This window comes from Scophthalmus maximus, chromosome 14, assembly GCF_022379125.1.
Source record: "Scophthalmus maximus strain ysfricsl-2021 chromosome 14, ASM2237912v1, whole genome shotgun sequence".
Taxonomy (NCBI): Eukaryota; Metazoa; Chordata; class Actinopteri; order Pleuronectiformes; family Scophthalmidae; genus Scophthalmus; species Scophthalmus maximus.
Window position 1 is genome coordinate 15,696,335 of NC_061528.1, and position 21,345 is coordinate 15,717,679.

At 40.6% G+C, this 21,345-nt stretch overlaps 1 protein-coding gene across 1 annotated transcript in view; it reads right to left on the bottom strand.

Annotated features, from left to right (window-relative positions):
• lrp1bb (low density lipoprotein receptor-related protein 1Bb) overlaps nt 1–21,345 on the bottom strand; it is a 222,588-nt gene that overhangs the window by 24,625 nt on the left and 176,618 nt on the right. Inside the window, exons 56-75 of the mRNA XM_047337429.1 lie at nt 20,665–20,848; nt 20,484–20,569; nt 18,195–18,317; nt 15,608–15,789; nt 15,187–15,386; nt 14,509–14,697; nt 14,218–14,366; nt 13,877–13,970; nt 13,506–13,622; nt 12,869–12,988; nt 11,984–12,103; nt 8,816–8,932; nt 7,512–7,618; nt 5,778–5,910; nt 3,258–3,364; nt 2,945–3,077; nt 2,400–2,522; nt 2,087–2,209; nt 573–713; nt 131–265 (exon numbers count right to left, since the gene is read on the bottom strand). Of these exons, the coding sequence (XP_047193385.1) occupies nt 131–265; nt 573–713; nt 2,087–2,209; nt 2,400–2,522; nt 2,945–3,077; nt 3,258–3,364; nt 5,778–5,910; nt 7,512–7,618; nt 8,816–8,932; nt 11,984–12,103; nt 12,869–12,988; nt 13,506–13,622; nt 13,877–13,970; nt 14,218–14,366; nt 14,509–14,697; nt 15,187–15,386; nt 15,608–15,789; nt 18,195–18,317; nt 20,484–20,569; nt 20,665–20,848 (2,683 nt within the window). The remainder of the gene's footprint in view (nt 1–130; nt 266–572; nt 714–2,086; nt 2,210–2,399; nt 2,523–2,944; nt 3,078–3,257; nt 3,365–5,777; nt 5,911–7,511; nt 7,619–8,815; nt 8,933–11,983; nt 12,104–12,868; nt 12,989–13,505; nt 13,623–13,876; nt 13,971–14,217; nt 14,367–14,508; nt 14,698–15,186; nt 15,387–15,607; nt 15,790–18,194; nt 18,318–20,483; nt 20,570–20,664; nt 20,849–21,345) is intronic.

The window sequence follows — 21,345 nt, forward strand, 5'->3', positions numbered from 1 at the left end:
GGCATATCCGGTATGTTAATCCAAAAAAAAAAAAAATATTTGTCTGGAATTTTGGGGGTTTTCAGTTAGAGTTAGCCGTTTTACTTTTCACTAGAAATGACATCATCATTAACGCTTGATCATACGTTACCTTCACATTGGCCCGTATTCTGGTTCCTCTTGAAGCCGGGTTTGCACTGACAGATAGCACTAGCGTTCGTCTGGTTGCAAATTGCATCTTCTCCACATGGATTTGTTTTCTTTCCGCATACATCTCCACTGGAAACTACAAATAAAAGACAGGACTTTGATTACACACCAGTCCGCCGCAACCTAGATGCCTGCTGTGCTTTTCGTTTGATGCGCAAAAAAGCCAAAAGGGCATCATCATCACATTACATATAGTACACTACACACCTCAAACATTGGCATACATACGTATATTACCATCCATAATAAAACGTCTTAAATGCGAAGATTGCTGAGCTTCCCAATTACATCGTGGTAATGTGTGTTATTTTTCATCTCTTCCAAATACATCTTTCAGCCTTTTTTTTTCTTCCTTTTTTCAAATTGACTGGTGCTGCACTTACAGGCCTTGCAGTCTTGCTCGTCTGAGCCACCATCCCCGCAGTCACTGAAGAGGTCGCACTGCAGTTGGATTGGGATGCAGCGTTGGTTACCGCAGGTGAACTCTGTCTTCCCGCATGGCCGAGGTCTTCCGGCCACCACCTCTGCTTCAACACACAGTGTCAGTTCAAAAGACAACACTAACTCATATCTTTACATATAATGTGCCAAAAGCAAATATGCTGCTTTCAGTTATGATGTTATAATATAAGGATTATCAATGTGACAGAGGCTATTAAGAATTATATAAACATTGTATTACTTTCACTTTTAATTCATTGAATTTTCAATGGCACAATGACCCACACTATCTATATTACTTGCTGCAAAACATATACTTTTGAAAAACAATAGCTTTTCTTTCTGAACATTTCAAATCTATACATTTGTAGCCATTGCCAAAACATGGGATGTAAAGTACCACAGAAACAGCTCTTTGCTATATTTAGCCTTCAACAACGCTGAGGTACTTTGCACACTGTTTGTTTGTTTATCGATTAACTTAAGTTACAGTTTCCATCTTTCCGATCCAAATACACCAAACAAAGAATTGATATTTGACAACGACAGCCAGCACAACAGAGAGAGGGGAGGAAAGAAACCGTGATGGAGAAGCAGATGAAGGGAACAGTGGGATTTAGGGGAGATTGAAGAGATTGATGGCAGGAAGAAGCATACAATGGTGAGACGTAATGGAGTGAGGTAAGAGATGGATGGGTGTATTAATGGAACGAGAGAGGGGGATGCATAGAGGATAGAAGGAGTGGAAGAGTGAAAGATGAAGGAGGTGATTTGTCCCTTTCTTTCCTGTCTGCTGTGCGATTGTTCACAGTTGACTTGCATTGAGGAAAGGCGCCAGGACTCTATATTGCTTTGGTGGCCCTGAGAGTTCAACCGCAACTTAAGAATCAGATACAAAAAAAAGACAGGCAAATTAAGAAAACATCCTAAACAGTTAGTTTTATTGGTTGTGTGTCTTAATTCGCTAGCTTGTTTTATTTGCAGTGCTTTGTGCGCTCAGGGCCACCGAAATTACAGTATATATTCAACAGAAATAAAAAAAGACTTTTAAAAGACAAATACAGACACACAGAGAGAAGAGTGGGAAAATCACGTTTTCATTCAACAGTTTTATGCATAGACTGGCAATATGATATTAGGGTTTTGCTATCGCATCTCCTGTCTGCAGAAAACAAAAACAAAAACAGTCCAGGACCAACAGTGGTCAGCGGTTGCCAAGTTCTGCCCCATGTAATATGTCAGGCTGAGAAGATGAGTGTATTTATTATGAAACAGTATTTGCACCCCTGAGGATCAAGGACAAGTACATCAGTGGAGTACAGTTATCAAATAATAGAACTAGAATTTTCCAGTCTTTTTTTAATAAACAGACCATAAATCAAACTTTGCTGCCATATCGTAATTATTTTAATGCAGATTTTAATATCAGATATGCATTGGTGAATTCTTTGCTCACCACACTCCTCTTCGTCAGAGTTGTCGCCGCAGTCATCCACTTTGTTGCAGACCTGGTCTGTGCGCAGACACACGTGATCGTTTCTGCAACGGAAGGGCCTTGTAGGAGGGCAGGGGAGTTTCGCTGTGGAGGGAAAAAAATACACAAAAAAGCAAACGGATGCGTCTTCAAGAAGGACAGCTGCAAGAAATTGAGTATGAAAAGACAGTGACATATTCTCTCTTGGGAAAAAGATAAAAGTAGTGGCTAATAATATATGCCTCGATTGCCATCAAAGGGAAAGCCTGGAGAGAGTACAATATCAACAACTCACCACAGGTGTCTATGTCTTCATCAGAGTTATCGCCACAATCGTCCTTGCCATCACACACCCACGTGTGGAGTTTGCACAAAGTGTTGTTGCAAATGAATTCATCGGCCCGACAGAAGAAAGCACCTGCAATTACAGAGATAAGTCCATTGGACTAGTAAAACGGTAACGCAGGTAGAAGAGTGCATTGCAGACCGTAGAAGATATGACTCACAACCCGTCTGTGACAAGATTAGAAGACAGATTTTTACATAATGATCCACGAAGTCCTGGACCATTAAGCTGCACAAAAGACAAGCAGGCATCTACTTCTGTCTTTTATCTCATTTCAAATACCTCCGACTCATATTTAATATCCCCACTGCCAAAAGATGTCCCCTCAACTCATCTGTTGTATAATACTGTTTTGATCCTTTTATATTAAACGCTCTAAAAAATGGTTCACTTCCCTTCACATTACTCTTGAGATTTGAAATGACATGTGAGAATCACCTTTTACCTTCAGGGATCAAAGAGTCAAATGTCCGTAATTTCGCTCGTGTACGTACCCTGGCTGCAGTTTTCTTCATCACTGTGGTCCATGCAATCCAACACGTCATCGCAGCGCCAGCGTCGAGGAATACAGTGAGCACGATTGAGACATAGAAATTCATCTTCTCGGCACTCCTTCACACAGCCAATCTGTCAGCAAACATACTACAAATCATCAAAACCGGTGATATCTACTGCAGTTGTCAACTGCAATCAAGGAAAACTCGTGGTGTTTTAACACGATACACAATTGGACAAGGAGCACCTCCCCTATTGAAAGAAATATTTATTTTGGTGTTGCTTCTTTGAATCTCGGGAAGATACACTAACCTCATCCGAGCCATCCAGACAGTTGTCATGTCCGTCACAGCGCAGGCTGGCTGAAACGCACCCTCCGCTGGCACACACGTACTCGTTCACAGAACACGAAGGGACGACTGGAGAAGGGCAAAGCAAGTCGGTCAGTAACAATCCCACCCTCTCTCCCCTGATCATCACTCAACTCCGACCTTTTCAGTTTCTCGCTCTATGAACGAGTGGACACCACGTTGGAGTAATGCTGACTGAAAATGTCTCTTTGACAGGAATTATTGGAAGGTCACTCCGAATGTTGTTCATTCAGGCCTGCAGCTGAAAAACAGAATTTTACTGACTTGGGTCAGTAATGAACAGTGGAACTCAACAGAGCGAATCAGCAAACCTGAGGCCATTTCTCCGCCACTAATTATCTCGTATATAATTGCAGAATATTTACAATTAGCAGGGATATACACAAAGTTTTAATTTTTCTAAACCATAAGAACTGGTTTTGATTGAGATGTGGTCACAGATGTCAGGTGTAGAAGTAAGAGGATGGACTTGTGGATAAATATTTACCAGTGCGTGAGCCTGCGCCTGGCAAGAGACAGCCATTGAACTTTGCCATACAGGGTACAATGGTGCGTCAAGGGCTTAAGGCATGTGATAAAGATAAGATAAGATATACCTTTATTCATCCCACAATGGGGAAATTTGGTCGTTATAACAGTACAGTGGAGAATAAATATAAATATTGCACAGTGGTTGAGTCCTGTGTGTATGTCTGTGTGTGTGTGTGTGTGTGTGTGTGTGTGTGTGTGTGTGTGTGTGTGTGTGTGTGTGTGTGTGTGTGTGTGTGTGTGTGTGTGTGTGTGTGTGTGTGTGTGTGTGTGCGTGTGTGTGCGTGTGTGTATGTTCTATTGGGAGCAGTGCTTGTTGTACAGTCTCACAGCAGCAGGAAGGAAGGACCGGTGATACCGCTCCTTCACACACTTAGGGTGAAGGAGCCGGTCGCTAAAGGAGCTGTACAGTGCAGAGACAGTGTCCTGCATGGGGTTGGACTCGTTGTCCATCACTGATGATAGCTTTGCTACCATCCTCCTCTCTCCCACCACCTGCACTGTGTCCAGGGGGCATCCTAGGACAGAGCTGGCCTTCCTGATCAGTCTGTTTAGTCTTCTCCTGTCAGCTGTTGAGATGCTGCTGTTCCAGCAGACCACTCCATAGAAAATGAGACCTCAGGGACACTTTTGATAATCGAACCACACTGACATTCTATTTTTCAGAGTACGTTTTATTGTACAGTGTGCAGCATCTTGAGGGCAGTATAAAAATATACTGACCATTTCCATAATCTACAGATAGTATGTATACAGTATGTAGGATAAGTCCAGCTAAAATAAATAAATTAAGGATTTATGTCAATGCAATGAAGGCTACTCTCTTATTAATATAAATGTAAACCTTGATAAGGGAACATGATCATATTTGTCATTTGATTTTGTCATTGTTTAGGATAACAATGACCTTTCGTAGGACTTTGCCGAAGCTTCCCCTGAGCGCACTAAATACCATTCTAAGCTGTAGACCTTTTCTTTCACTTATGGCAGAATAATAAAAAATTACTGAACTGTATGAACTCCACTCTTACAGAACAGAAACTAGAATGACCACCTTGCGGCTGTATGCCTCCGCCAACCAAGTTGGGTTGCAGGCTCACAGTCCGCCTTTCTGTTCCTGAGTAACAGCATTAATGTGTTTTTTGCAGAACATCGTGTCACAGTGATGCTGACCTGTAACCTTTTGGATATAAAAAAAGTCATCACCTCATTATTTTATCCTTTTAGACATTTGTGTTAAATCTTGTCATAATTAGCGTTTGAAAGGTAACATTTGTGCCAAATAAGATATTCCCTTGAGGCATTCCTGATCTATTGCGTGCAAGCGAATGTGACAGACGTAGAGACGACCTGAAAAACATAATTCCTCCGGCTACAGCTGGTGCCGGCGCGGAGGCATAAAAATAAATACAGCGGCTTTAGAAGGCATTCAGATAACTTCACTTTTTGCACACTTTATTGTGTTGTATATATATTCAAAATGGATAAAAAGGCAGTTTTTACACTTCAACCTACACTCAGTAACACATATTGACAAACTGAAAACATGTTTTTAACGTTTTTCTGCAAAAACTCAAAACTGAAATTCAGTTCAGAGCTAGAGAATCAAACTTGTGCTTTATTTTTTTTTGGGATGTGTCTTGAACTTGACTGGAGTCCACATGTGGCATAGCAGGAAGTCGAAGGAACTCTCTGTGATACAATTGTGTCTAGGTGCAGATCAGGATAATGATATAAAACCATGTTTTCATATTGTCATCAAGTGTAGACTAAGGATAAAAAATGACAATTCCATACATTTAAACAGTCTGAAGCCCTCTGTGCGTGTTCCGGGAAACACACGGTTGTAAAGACGGCGCTCATGTGCTCAGAAGAACAACTCACTAGCACTTGCGAAAAGTCTTTCACAAAGGAGAAGACATTATTTTTGTACCTGTTCCCTGGCAGTTTTTCTCATCTTCCCCCATCTTGCAATCTTCTTGGCCGTCGCACAGCCACTTCAGTGAGATGCAGAGGTTGTTGTGACACCGGAACTGGTCATCTGCACAGTGCTCCTCACAGCCTTTCTGTAAACAAATACAGTAAAAAAAAAACATAAATATATCATAGACTTTCACCTTCAAAATAGGATTGTTGTACACTGAACATTGAAGAATAAGGATGGGTTTAACAATGTTCAAGTCTTTAAACAATAGTCAGGTGCACATATGAGCACAGAAACTAGTTTATCCATAATCCTACTTTCAAAATGTAATGCAAAGAAAGTGTATTGTGAAGTTAATATGAGGGTTTAGCATTCTGAGTTAGTCTGAGTATCTCCCAGAGTCGAAGTTACAACTGCTAAACTGCATCTAACGGACATACCCATGAGTTTTGACTGATATAATGATCGCTTAAATACTAATCATCCTTTATTAGTCAAAATTCAAAATGTATATGTACCTCACATGTTACTCTTTCGCACTACAGGAAAATATTGTCTTTTCAAGTGAGAAAGGAGGTCTACAGGATCTACCCCATGATGGCTACTGTCAATAAAACATTTTGAAACCGACTGTGTATTATAAGGCTGACTGAACTTTTTTCTTTACTTCCCCTGAAACTGTTCGACTGTGCTGACCCAGAAAGCTGGTTACTGGGGAAAAGGTTAAATAAAGGGTTAATTAGGGTTGCACTGCTTTGCACGGAGAGGGATTACGTTTAAGAATTGCTTTGCAAATCTTGAACAAAGCAATGCATTACAAGAGTAATGAATCATAATATCATGCCTTTGTCCTTGAATTATGCACTGAATTATTACCAATGATGAGGCGTTTTACTGTATGAATCCAGCAAAATCTCTTTACAGCATGCAGTACTTGATGATGGCACTTTAAATGAAATTTCTTTTCACATATTGTATGAGAGAGCACAATTACAATGGCTATTTGAAGCTTTAGAAATTAAGATGTTCAAGCATATTTATGAATAAAACAAGGATCCTTTGTTTTGCTGTGAGGCATGGAGGATAAGGATTTCCAGAAGCAAATGAATGAGGTATTTCATGCACCAATGTACTTGAAGGTACAATAACTCATTACAGTTATATTTTCTGTCCAGCTTTGTTTTGGAACGTGGCAGCCATAAATGATGAGATTTGTACCAGCCCAATGAATTATGCCTATAATGGGATTATTTTCTTTGCAAGTGGCAATATACCCGTCCAATATCATTTTCCTTTCCCAATTTGCATATTTAATCTCTGTGTGTGTTGCAAATTCTGATACAAACAGACAATTACAGACCAAGTTGCACTATCCATATATGTGGACACTTTAATGTGTAAGTTTTACGCACATCTATACCCCTGTGTTTTCTTTACAATATTACATTCTGTTTGAAAGTGACCTGTCATTTAGGTATCAGCCTGTACTGACCTCATTATATGATAATCCAGTTAGCACAAATAAGAAGAGTGACTGACATGATTTATATCCCCACTGACAAAAGGCAATTTGCCAGAAAAGGCAAACTGTCTGACATGCTGGCTTTGATTCCTTCTTGTGGAGCTATTTCGAAGTTTTCAGTCATTTATCCTAAACTTCCACGCCTCATTAGCAGCACTGTAGTGGGTTTACCTTTCCTTTTTGAGTCATAAATAAATGGTACACATATCTGAAACACTGGCCTCATCTGAATTATCCAAGCAGTCATAGTCCCCATCGCAGCGGAATCGGGAGGAGATGCAGTCTCCATTAGCACAGGCAAAGTCCTTGTGGTTACAGGTGACTGGCTCTGAGTCGAGGGAAAAACACAAGAGATTCAAATCAGACCAAATTTCTCCGCCATCACTCACATCTTACAGATATCCCTGGATACAGTTATTAGCCAAATGTTCCGTGTCTACAATCACATGCTAATGCATTGGCAAAGTGATCGCGTTAGTTAATTAGAGTCATTTTGTACTCGGAGTGGGGAAACTCGCAAATTTAATCAGGATGTAAATTCATTCATTGCTGCTCTCACAATGGAGGGGCAACATAATCTCGGAAGCCCAAAATCTTGTATATGCTGTTTAGAGCCAGACTGTCCCCGAGGACAGTATTAGGACGCAGCTAAACAGCTGCATCAGAGCCAATGTCTCCCCTCCCCTTGTTAGCGTGGACTGTGAGCTCACTCAGGGGCGTGCGTTATTCTGAGTAGCAATGCAACACAGACTCCCAGCAGGCATTGCAGCAGGATATGATTTGTAGCCTCTCCCCTGTCTGCTGGTCCACCTGCTTAATCCTTTGCTATTCAACACTTGACTGGCTTTTATTTGCATTTTAAGTGACATTAATAGGTATGGGGGAGTAAGCATCTGATAAATCACAGAATTAATGCATACTCAGCAAAAAACACGCAGTTGACGGGCACATACTTGCATGGTGTACAGCCAAGCAAATTCTCACGCATGCACGCACCCACACACGCACACACGCACCCACACACGCACACGCACACACGCACACACGAACACACAGACACACACACACACGCGCACAGTGTCTGGAATGTGCAAAAGAGCTGAAATTTAACGAGGTGACACATTGTGAGTAAATAAAAAAAAAGTTTTCTTCTAAAAGTGATGATGAATATCTAAACAAAAGGGAATGTGGGCCCCGGTAAATTACAGAGAAGAGACGATATCGAGAGTTCAAAAGCCTCTCATTATTCTCGGAGAAACAGCACAGATAATAAGAGTACGCTTGAAAGCGAGCTGAGCCTGGCTGACTCGATAGTGGAAAACATCAGCTAGTGTGTGTGTGTGTCCGTGCGTAAGCGTGTGTCTGTGAGAGAGAGGGGGAGGTTTTAGGGTGGCTGCGGTGGTGGAAGGGGCAGTCAGGTGTCTTCAGAGGAGTCAAATCCACTGCCTAAGTGTGTGTAGAAAGTCAAGAGCGTATATAAACGAACAAACCGAGCTGACAGAAAGTTAAGGAGCCAGGCACTCACTGCAGTTCTCCTCGTCAGAGTTGTCTCCACAGTCATTCTGGCTGTCACACCTCCAGTGGTCCGGGATGCAGTTGTTATTCTCGCAGCGGAATTCATGTGGTCCGCAGGTCTTTTCATCTTTTTCATCAGGAGCAAACAAACATGAAGATGAAAATGGCTTCAAAGAGCATGAATATTAATAGTGAGCTAGCTATCACATTTTGTATGTGTAATCATCGTTTCCTTGGGGGTTTTTCGCCGAGCAAATGTCTGTCGTTCTGAGTTCAAAACACAGTTTGTACTCCAGAGGCTAACACACGGTAAGATGAAATACCTGCCTGTGCTACCAATCTCCCCAAGACCTCAGAATGTGTGACAGGAAGTTTGCAAAATTTAACTTTCTTGAAGAAAACATCCAAGAAAATTTCGAGAGAAAAAAAGAGAAACACCAAAAATGCTTAAGAATTTGACTTTGTTACAAACCGAACCCAAACTGTGTGTTTGTTCCTGTTAGCCACACAAAGAAAATGAGGTGTTGATATTTTAATATGTGTCAGAGTACAGCAGAAGATTGGTTGCTGGTTTGGATAACAGCTCACCATTTCTTTGTCTTTAATGTGCTTCATTTGATTACCGCATTATTATGGATGGACTCTTTTTTTTTTAAAGATCAGATAAGAACAGATGTTGATGAAAGAACTAACTGCTTTCAGTGAAAACCTCTCTGTTGTAAATAGAAAATAGGCCAAAACTATTTTAGCAATATTATATAAATAAGCTGAAATATAATAGAGCCTTGTGATTGATGATTGAGATGTTAGGATTATTCAAAATAGCTACATTTGTGTCAAAAACAACAGAAACGTTGATATTTGCTCCAGCAGTACTTCCTTAGTATGGATTTTCAAAGTCAAACCGAGAGCTTCCATTTAAGAAGTCTTTTCCGTTCCGGTAACGCCAGGGATAATGGCCAAGGTGGTAATGCTGTTATCAGTTAGGGAAGAGATGTGTCAAAAGAAGAGGGTGGCAGATTCTGCCTGGATCTCATTCCAACATGACAGCAGGAGGAGAGTATCAGGAGGGAAAGTTGAGCGCGGCAGCAGAGGACACAAGGCAGCAATTCATTAGGTACCAGCTCAGTCACTTACACCGTATGAGTGATGTGACACAGGAGAGAGGCGATATTTCCTCTTGTAGTCAGAGCTCATTACGGCGCTAACAAGCAAAACTTCCTTACACAGACCCAGGTAATTCAAAGTGAAATATCTACAAAGCAACAATATGCGCTCTGAAGTGGCAAGAACATTTTTAGATGATGCATTATTGGTTGACACTGATAAACACTACAGATAATGCAGCTTGAGGGGCAAAAGTCAGACATCAGTAAAATACACAAAGTGGGATAAACATTTTACGCAATATTACATCAGGGTCGTCACAAGTTCATAGACATTTAAGTAGCAGAAAAAAACAACAAAACCTCCACATAAAAGGCACGTAAAATCATCGAGCGGAGATGTGAGGCATCAAACATCAAGGCACTGGCGCTCGATTAATGATACTCAAACTGATTAGTTGTCACATACAGAGTAAACCACAGGCCCGCATACACACACATACGTCATGGGATGTTTAGTCCATTGCACCTCAATACACACAGGGATATGCATATGAAGTCACAACCTTCCACTATCAGTCTGTGTCTTCGTAAAAAAACTTAACTCCTTAGATTACAGATAGATGCTCTTTTGTGTTTTAGGTTCCAGATACGAGACAAAAGTATGAATAAGATGTGATCTCAAACATCCAATAAAAACCCCCCACTGTGGCTGTGTTTTCCAATAGATTCACGAAAGATCCCAGTCTTCAAAATACTAGGTGTCATCTAAAGACAGACAGCTCATCAAGATGAGTGACAAGCGCACTCATGCTTGAACATCTTGAACCCAATGACAGGAGAATGGGACTTAAAATAAAAATAAACTTGAAAAGCTGTTGAATGTTTGTGTTGGTACATTTTGTTCAATTTGTCTGGAGTCTAGATTGTATGACTGCATTACTCTGGCTGGGTGGGCAAACTCAGTAGATTTGTGTACATTCGCATTAACTGTCACCAATTTTAAAATCAAGAATTTTGTAAGAGGTTTCATTCGTGTACATTCGGTACACTGTATTTACAGAATTAATCAGTTTGCACAAATCCGTACTCAAGGTGTTAGATGATGATGATGAATATATATATATATATATATATATATATATATATATATATATGACTCTACAGTCATGGAGACTTAAGATAATATATACCATGTATGAATTCAAAACATGATAATATCATTTAGTTTGCACTTGTATCCTCATGTCACACTGACAGCAGTTAAAAGTCAAGCCTGCATGACAACAATTAATATTCTATAGTTTGTACTTTGCTCAATACATATTATTCACTCAAGGTTTAAAGGGGGAAATATATATATATATTTCAAACCTAAACAGAAAATCAAAAGCTTGATGAAGAGGGTAATAAATTAGTCCTCTTGTAGATGAGTCCTGGACTGGTGTGTTGGTTTCAGATTTTTCAAGATTTATTGTATTTAGTCTAAGCAAAAGATTTAGAGACAAAAGAGGTTGAGGTAAATAATACTAATAACAGTAGAGAAGTACTGAATCTTTGTTAACTTCAGAAAGAATATTTTTTTCTGGTTCTAGCTTATTTCAGTTGAAACAGGATGGAAGCATGACTGCTTATCTTTACATGGATAGATGTAAAGGAAAAAATAAAAATGGATTTATTCCTCTGCAGAGCTAAAAAGAGTTTTGGATTTATATTGAGGAAAAAGTTCCCAAGGTTGTTTACCTGACCTAGTAATAATGGATTTGACCAAAACCTTGCAGTGTCGAGAGGGAAACTCAATTTGATTCTGTTTGTGTGTTTAAAGATGAAAATGTTCGACATATTGAGGTCATAAGTGAGTTCTTTGATGACAGGGACAGCTGTCCTTCATGGTGTCCTTCCTAAGCACAATACCATAGGTTATGAGAGCGAGTAGAAGGACAAATCAAGAGATGAGTCAAGGCGAGTGTAAAATAAATGCAGATTAAATGCATTGTGTCGCCCTTTAACTGGAAAAAAGAAGAAGAAGTGGAGTTGTGAGATTAATGGTTAAGTGGGTTTCCACAACTCACCGCAATTAGCCTCGTCTGACCCGTCTGCACAGTCGGGGTCCTCGTCACAAACCCAGAGTTTGGAGATGCAGTGCATCGAGGCCTTGCACTGGAACTGGTCTGGGGAGCAGGTGCTTTCCGCTGCAGGCAGAGAGACAGGTATTGTGTGGGGAAGAGGAATGCAATCCATATAACTTTAAAATTGGAGCACACCTAAAAACTAGTGTGATACAGCAACCAAAGAGTAAGTGATACCTTTTTAGTGTTGTAGCAATTACGGCAAGGTTGCAGTTGCTCGTTATAAAACCTTACACTGTGCTAGATAAAATTTTAATTTCAGTGTAGTGTTCACTACAAAAGTGCATTCAAAACCACATCTAATCATGCCAGTAGTCTAAGCAGGGGTGAAGCAATTAGCCTTACTTTAATTAAAGTCTATTTTTCTCCTTCTGACTTTCTTGCATTGTCTTCACCTACCCTCGTCCCTCTTACAATCACAGGCGAGACAAATGCCGCAGTCTGAAAGACTTGAATAGGGTGTGGTATTCCGATGGGTTACATCATGGCAGAGAAAATCTGCTCTTGTCCTCTGTGTAATTCAATACCTAATCCCTTTTCACAGGCTATAACAAGGGTTGCCTTTGGAATATTTAAGAGTATGTCATGTTAATTGCATCACATATTCTGTCTAAGCACGGAAATTGATTTACCAATTCAACAAAACACGATATAGGTGGTGTATCTTAGATTATACCATTAAAACAAAAAACATCTCAAACCTTAAAACAGTTACTTTCCTTATTTTGCTGCAATGTTCGGACAGGCTGATCAAATGGAGCGTATATTCATAAGATCCCAGGTCTAAAAAATGAATCAAAGTCTTAAAGTAATAATGCAGAGGCTTACGGCAGTCCGTCTCATCCTCTCCGTCGCCACAGTCATCCTGACCATTGCAGCGAAGGTTAAGAGGGATGCATTTCTGTTTCCTGGTACACTTGAACTGGCCCGAAAGACAAATGTATGTCTCTGAAAGAGAAAATGAGTAGGGACAGTGTGTGTGGGGGTGGGGGGTCCAATCAATAAGATGCTTTGAGTCCAAACAAAGCGAAGCCTCCATATTACAGTACTTCGCCTGACTGGTAGTAGACTGTACACACAGTACAGCCAGTTTATAAAAACTTTACATTAACTGTAGTGAGGACCTGGTGTCTGGTAGGCTTTCCTCTTTAAAAAATGTCTTCTATCAATTTTAAGTTTACAGATTTTAAACACAAATTACGTACAAGGCCTGTGATAACAAATTATTTTACTATAAATTAATCAAGTCTACCAACATGTTTTTTTTCAATTAACTGACTAAATATTGAGTCTTTACAATGTCAAACGGATTATCAAAAATGTCCATCACAAGAATAGCTGTAAGGTGGTGTCTTCAAACTGCTTGTTTTGGCCAATCAGATTTGAGTAGGTTTCATCTCCAGAATAATTCAAAAAAAGTTGAGATTGCTGTAAATACTGTAAAAACAACGTGTTTTGCCCTTACCACAGTTAGCTTCATCTGAGTTGTCACCACAGTCGTTCTCTCCATCACAGATGAAAGGAGGAAGTGCACAAAGGCCAGTGCCACACTGAAAACGCCCAGGCTGACATTTGAATTCCGCTGTTGCGAAATAAACCATTACAATAAAACAGTGTATATACTTTCTAGGGTTAATCAGATACGACGGGTTAAATTTTAAAACATTTAAACAAAAAAACATGTTATTCGATTTTATATGAATCAGCATTGACAATTGAGAAACATAATTATCTTCGGTTCAAATTAAATTTTATATCCCTCGAAGCTCACTGAAATTGGGGCTGACCTCTGGTTATCACGGTATAAGGTCAAACTTGCAATAACATGGAACTCACGGCAGTCAACAGGTTCATCTGATCCATCCCCGCAGTCATCCACAGTGTCACACTTCCACCAGAAAGGGATACACTCATCTGTGCCACAGCGAAACTATTTGTACCACAGAAAAATATTGGAGAAAAAAAGCTTGGCTATCTGTTTAAGCAGCAACATTTTTCAAAGCCAAATCAATCAATAAACAAACATTTCCAAGAAGCTACACTACATATCGGAGGAGGAATGCATACGAGAGTAAAGCAATTTGCCTTCAGGGGGGAAAAGTACTGATCAGAACAGAAAAGCAACAACATGGTCAAACTAAAACTTAGATGTGGAACGGGAGAGGAATGCAGCTGACCTGACTGGACGTACAGTTGGACAGGCAGGTCTTATTGTCAGCAGCCAAGTAAAAATTAGTGGGACACGCACATCTGTGTTCCCCACCAGGAGACAGCAGACACAGGTGGCTGCATCCTCCATTTGCAATCTGACACTGGTGCTTGGGAACTGAACAGAAGGACAGAAGTACACGACTGAGTCCAAACTGAATTTCACAAACCATTTCCTAGCGAAAAGTATGTCGGAGGCCAGAGACCGCTGCTCCGCGTGGGAGGATGGAATGAACATGAGCGCCAGATGGACCTCATACCTTCCGGCTGGCGCAGGGAGTGGTAGACCTTGATGGATTTGATGGCTTGCCAGGAATTGAGGAGCTCCATCCCTTGAGAGCCGGTTGTCTTGTGAGCACGTCGCAGTGACTTCGACTTCCCATCCGTCCAATAGACAAAGTCCTCGAACAAAGTCAGGGCCATTACGCCTTGGATGTGATCATAGGACACTGGAGATGTACAGAGAATCATGACAAGCTTTAGTGACATTCAGTTGTATTTAGCTACCAGGGTGCCGGTGTGCGACGGTGGCACTTCAAGTAAACATTTTCCTAGGGAGATTTGCAGCAGTATCATTTTAAACTTCAGAGTCATGACCACAACCAATCCATCTATGAGGTTAACCAATGATTTAATAGGTTTTGATATCATCACCGATACCAATGTACCACCAACTTTAGTGTACATTGGTAATGTTGACACAGTCACCACCAAACGCCAATAAGTTTCTTCAGTGTCATCCGTCCTTATTTAGCTAATCTTACTATATCTAATGGAGCTAAATTCAAAACAAAATGTAAAAGCCAGATTTGCTAAGCTAAGCAGCTGCTGACCCCAGCTTCATATTTACAGTTTGAGACAGATCAAGTTCTTCTTGTGCAAGAAAGCGAGCGGCTGAAATGTCAAACTCTTCCTGGGCAGATACACTTAAGTCTCACCTTTGCGTCTTTGAGCACCATCCATGTTGGCAAACATGATGTGGTTGTCGTCTGCCCAGTAAAGCCTTTTGTTGGTATAGTCGATAGTGAGAGCAGTGGGGCTATAGATCTCGGTGTCAACGATGACCGTTTGCCCTCGGCCATCCATGCCGATACGCCCAATGTGAGGGGGTTCACAGCAGTCCACCCAGAATACGTACCTAGAGAGACGTATAGCACAGTTCTAAGAGCTTTGTTCTGCAGCAGGCAAACATGAGAGGAATTAAAAATTTTAACGGTCACAAATTGAAAATTCCATCGCATCCGAAAAAACTTTAGTAACTCTATCCATGTTCTCCCTCAAGCTGTGGAATCAGTCCTTATTAAGAAAAATGTGTCATGATGAGTTTTATAGTAATAATAAAAGCCTAATAACCCTTACCCTGTCTGCGGATCCAGAGCAAGATCTGTGGGGTTCTTCAGACTAGAACTGATTAGGATGGTGGGGTAGAGCCCGTTGGATTTGGACACTTCCAGTGTTTTCCTTTCTGCGTCGCACCAGTACAGATTTTTTCCAATCCAATCCACTGCTAAAGCACTGGGCACCGCTGTTCTGTGGACTATCTAGTAAGGCAGGGAGAGGAGGAAAATCAGTTTTTGAAAATATTTGAAATGTTCTAAACAGATAAAAAGATGAAATGTTAATAAATATGAAAGAACCAACAGACAGATGATCTGAGTCACTCAGAACCCATTTTTATGTCGCACACATATCAACATAAAGACATGACTGTGCTCACATAATGCATCTCCTGTATCAAAATACAATTGAAGTACTTCCTTTCTTTAAAACATGGTCTTATTCACACTGAGAACTATAATGAACATTCTTTCTAGACTCTTTGTGTTGCCAATTTCAATGGCTACACATGCACTTCCTCTGTGATGAACGGAAGCTAAAGGGTACTGATCATTAATGAGCCTGACTGCACATTAGGAGCCAAGATTATTTTCTACACAAATCTGTCACATGCAGAACGCTGTGTCAAAAGAGATGAAACAGTGTATCCAATAGAGGACCCCAACGACAGATTTTTTTTTTATACTGAAATGTACTGTATATGCACACATCTTAAGAAGCCAACAATATCGGTAAAGTAAAATATCAGTAATTCAAATGATTTTAGTTGGAGTCTATGATACTACAGTATTAGTTAGACTGAGGAGCTGTGTCAAAGACTTAAATGACTAATGATTTAAGCAACAAATGTAGTTTGCATATGGCTTTAGTACATTTTTCGTAAAAGAGCCCACAGATGGAGTACACAAAGCATTCCTGCTGCTGTATGATGGAGACAGTTGTGGCTGACATTAGTAGTAGTCATAAGAGGCCTGTGCGCCTCTTGCGATTTGCATTTGCAAACACAGGAAGAGCTGGTTTGACCAGGTGATTGTGCCTTACCAAAATGTATCATGTATCTGTGCCGCCGAAACTTACTTCACTGCAGTTAAGAACCGATGCAGAAAAGTGCAGAAGATTTCAGAGCAGTATATATATATAATAGCCTTGGCAAAACACTCGACTGTTCTTTAAGCAGTGATTTGGATCACCTCAAGTGAGGTTAAAACAGCGATTGAAAATGGAGCTGATCCTGATTACACAGAGTCCCTCTGGTTCACTCTATCCATAGTATCTCTTTGTATTGATCAAAAAGATTGCTTCGTGTGGAAGTGAAGGTTATCGTGAGGAATGTAGACATCTGAATATGCCTCATCAAAAAAATAAAGAGCGGAATAATCAGAGGGAAAATGTTTGATCTAAGCAGTGTAGTTGTTGTTTAACCTTGGGCTGCCATGCCTTTTTCAGACATTTTAAAAATAAAAGTCAAAGGTATTTGTGCTTTTTTGTCTCCTTTTTTTATCACTACAGCAAGATTGAAAGAATGATGGCTTGGCATTAAGATGGACACATATATTTACCTTTAGGATGTCAAAGAAACCCAAGTTCATAAGGGTTAGAGTTAGGGTTAGGATACCTACGCTACATCTCACTTCATGGGATAAAACCAATAAATGTGATCAGCTATTATACATATACATCCACTGTAACACCACTGATTGTCTAACAAAAATTGTAACTGCACACTGCTTTAATGTTTCAAATTTCAGTGCAGCAGTCTCATAGATTAAACAAAGAAAATAAAAGCCCCAAATCTAAGATATACCTATGTTAGTTTAATGGAACCATTTCACTCGATTAATCTCTGTCTTGGTCAAATGAAAATCTTAAAATCTTGTTTTGGTAGAACAAAAAAAAACCAAAACTCTTCGCTCACCAATCTTTTCTTCCCATTATGGCGACACTAATAGCACATAGTGTGTCATTTACTCTGAATTAACCCGATGTGAGAAGCTACCCGATCTGTGTCTCAGACATTTTGTCCTCTTGCTAAGCTGTGGCATTTGCTCAAAGAGAGACTGTGGAAGTAATTGAGCTGAATGAGCTTAATGCCCCCATACACCAATGCTAATGAGTCGCAGGATGAAGACCCATCAGGTGTTCTGCTGAAGTCCCAGTGTCCCCAGTGTCTCGGCTCTAAACCCTGACCCAGACAAATCTTGATGCACCGTTGTATCATTATGCTTATTAGATTTGAACACCATTGGTGATATTACCATTACCTCTAACGCACGTTCATTGGTGTCAAGCTAACAGGATGTTGGCTGTCGACAGAAAAATCCATTATGTTGCGTCTAAAACGATAAAGGGCATCCATCATCGGCTGAACGGTGATAACGAGCCACTTAAATAGTGTACTTTTCAGTCTCACATAAATTATATATCTTCAGAATAGAAAAAGTGTCAAAATAATGTCATCATCATAATTAAAATGAATTGGTAAAAGAAAAAAAACAGGAGATTGATGGAGGGCAGATTGAATAATCAATCAATACAAACTGGAGAGTACAAATGAACTGGACTTTGGTGTCATATGGCAAAGAGACAGAGAAAATAAATTGTGTGGTACCTTGAGGTCACTCCCATTGAGGCGCATTCTGTTGATTTTCCGACCACTTGGCCTGGTTGAGTCCACCCAATAAATAAATTCCTTCTTGTAGTCAAAGTCAATGTGAATGATGTTGTTGAGGCCCTAAGGATACAAAGGAGAGAGACAGCGTCATTTTTGGTTTTGATGAAAATTGGATCTCGAGTTCCCTGTGAGGACGAAAAATAAGTGCAAGATGCTTTCACTGGCAATAAGGTGTACCCACACTGCATTAATCCTAGTGTTATGTTAACACGTGGGTCTGAAGCATAAACGGGTGTTCAAATCACTTGTCAATTTCCCTCTTTACAGCATATTCACGAAGCAAATTAAATGAAAATGATATTTGTACACTTTAGAAGAAAATGTTTAACCCGCACAACACAGTCACTGTTATCGGACAGACAGATGATTGAGGTTAAATTCAGCTCATATGGAATACCTACGAGTGGGCATACCAGCGAGATGAGAAATATAAAAACAAGCTCAACTTCTACAGAATCCTGCTGTGTGATATTTACTCCACGCGCAATATTGATTTAGATGGTTTCCCCACAGCTTCGCAACATACAAGGCACTTGAAGAGCCAGTGAAGAGCAAGTCAAGGCTCTATCAAAGCAGTGAGGAGGGAGGTACTTCCCCTCACTGTCATGCTCACAGGACCCCACTGTCAGTCAGAGGGAGCTGCTCACCAAACGAGTGCCCCCCACCCCGCTGTCTGACACTGCGGGCGCCGAGAAAGGGTGTCAGATAATCTGACAGACAAAATGAGACGTCTTCATCAGATCATCAACACCCTCGCAGACAGGCGCCAAAGTGTCCTGGGGGAACTGTTCCCCACCACAAACATCAGCTGCACAGATAAAACCTGCGTGCCGCTTTGATCCAGAACCACTGTATGTTTTTCCCAAACTAACCAGAAACATGCCGGCTACTAAATGAATCAAAAGCCACGTAGAACTTTGGCATCAAGTCATTTCTCAACATAACTACTAATTATATGACACTAAACCAAATTTACAAATTAAGGGATCCACTAAATGTGGTAATCATGCTCCTATAAGAGCCAGAGACCGAAGTATCAGCTCTAATCAGGCACACTTCACTATGCTGGAGAACATGCATAGAGCCGCACTAAAAAAATGGCAGAATGGGTTTTTAAAATGCATTGGAGTGATACAATATTGTGAGTCACTGAGTGTTTGTGGTGGGAGGACAAATTTATGCTAACAGCACAAAATAAAAAGCTTTAGCTCAGTTGAAATCCACATAATGTCACGAACGTACAATCTCAACAGGGCAGGTACAGTAACGGAGTGGTGAGGTGATTCGAGGTCAGTTGCTGCTAAAACGCGGTGGGTAGCGACTGAGAACTAAGTACAGACAGCAGAGAATGTAAAGAGGTTAATATGACCATAAGAGGAGACCGTAGGATACCCATCGGCTGATTTACAGTAAATCACAGCCAACCATTTATGTTAATCAGCAGTCAGATTCGAGCGTTGCCCAGAGTATCTGTGATGAGACCCTGGAATGATTGAAATAGCTTTTCCATGGGGTCCACAATGGGGTGATTTTGATCTTTGCCAGTCAGAATGGCAATTTCCCTCTGCCCATATGGTGAGGGGTTGGGAAATCATGATGAGCATTACATATCTCAGTTAAACAGGACAATACTGTATAGAGCCTTGTGCACCATTTTCAGGTTTGATGGCACTACTAATGAATTTAGAAAGAAAGAAAGAACTAAAGACTGGAACATGATTGATTTTTGGCAGACTGCGTTTCAAAGGTACATTTTTTTCCAAACATGAAGAACAATTTTGCTCCAATATTATAATGTTAATTTTATCCTTGGACTTTGGAAGAAAACAGTCTTGCTTAAGAAGATTGTCCATCATTTCTTTAATGCAATCCAATCCATTTATAATTTATCTGTGGTAACAATTATCCTTTGATGCTATCTTATCTTCTGTCTACATGTATTTCCTCCATACATTTAGCAGGTGAGCATAATCACATTACCACTAAAATTTGGGTAATAAGTAATTTAAACACATACTTTCTCCCTATACTCTACAGCTGGCAGACTGGGTACAAGAGGCAGGGGAGGTTAAAGATTATACACCAAAAAAGGACAGGGTGGTAACTGTCGAGCAGTTGGTGCCTCTTGGTGCAGCATTTCTATCTAACAATGATGAGCTACCTGATTGAATAGCCAATGAATGTTTGACTGCAGACACTGTTCGCAATAATGCAGGTATCACCTACCTGTTTCAAGATGGTGTAATTCGAGCCATCCACGCTCAGCTTCCGGATCTCATGGTGGTCCGCCATAATGAGAAAAGGCTCTTCAGCTGAAATGAGGAATGTGCAGCATTAGAGGACAAATGAGACTTGAAATTCTGCACATTGAGGCTTAAATAAAAGAAGAAAAAAAAATCTGTCTGACCTGACAGAGCCTTGCACTTATTGGGACTGCGCTCCAAGGCTTCATAGCCATCCACACAGAGGCACTTGAAGGAGCCGTAAGTGTTGATGCAGCGCTGGCTACAGGGGAGGGTAGTGGAGCATTCATCAGTATCCACACAAGTCTTCCCATCATCCTTCAGGTGGAAACCAGGCCAGCATTTACACTGATTATAAACATACAAAAAAGAAATCAGTTTTGCTTTTAAAACTTGGCATTGATTCTTGTTGAATGACACATTGTTTAAAACACTGAGCATTCCAGTTGTTTCTTTCTAGAATTGTTTGTTGTCAAAGCTGTGCTACACATAGACTGTATCATGGCTCAAAAATCCCATTGCACTTCAGTGACCAGCCCCCCCCCCCCCCCACACACACACACAAAAAAAGTGCTTGTATCAGCTGCCCTGGACCCAGTGCAAATCCCCTTTTTTATCCAACATTATAACCTTGAGGGCCTTTCCACTGGTCTCCCTGAGCTAGGGGTCTGCATTGATGTGCTCCCCATCTGCCCCCTCCATGACAGGAAAGAGGGGGTTTTCTGACACTTTAAGCTTTCAGACAGTTTTCTGATGCACTGACCACCATTGTATGGAAGAATGGGAGAGTAAAAAAAAAACAGGGATGAAGGCGAAAACTACCACAGCTTGACAAAGGGAACGGC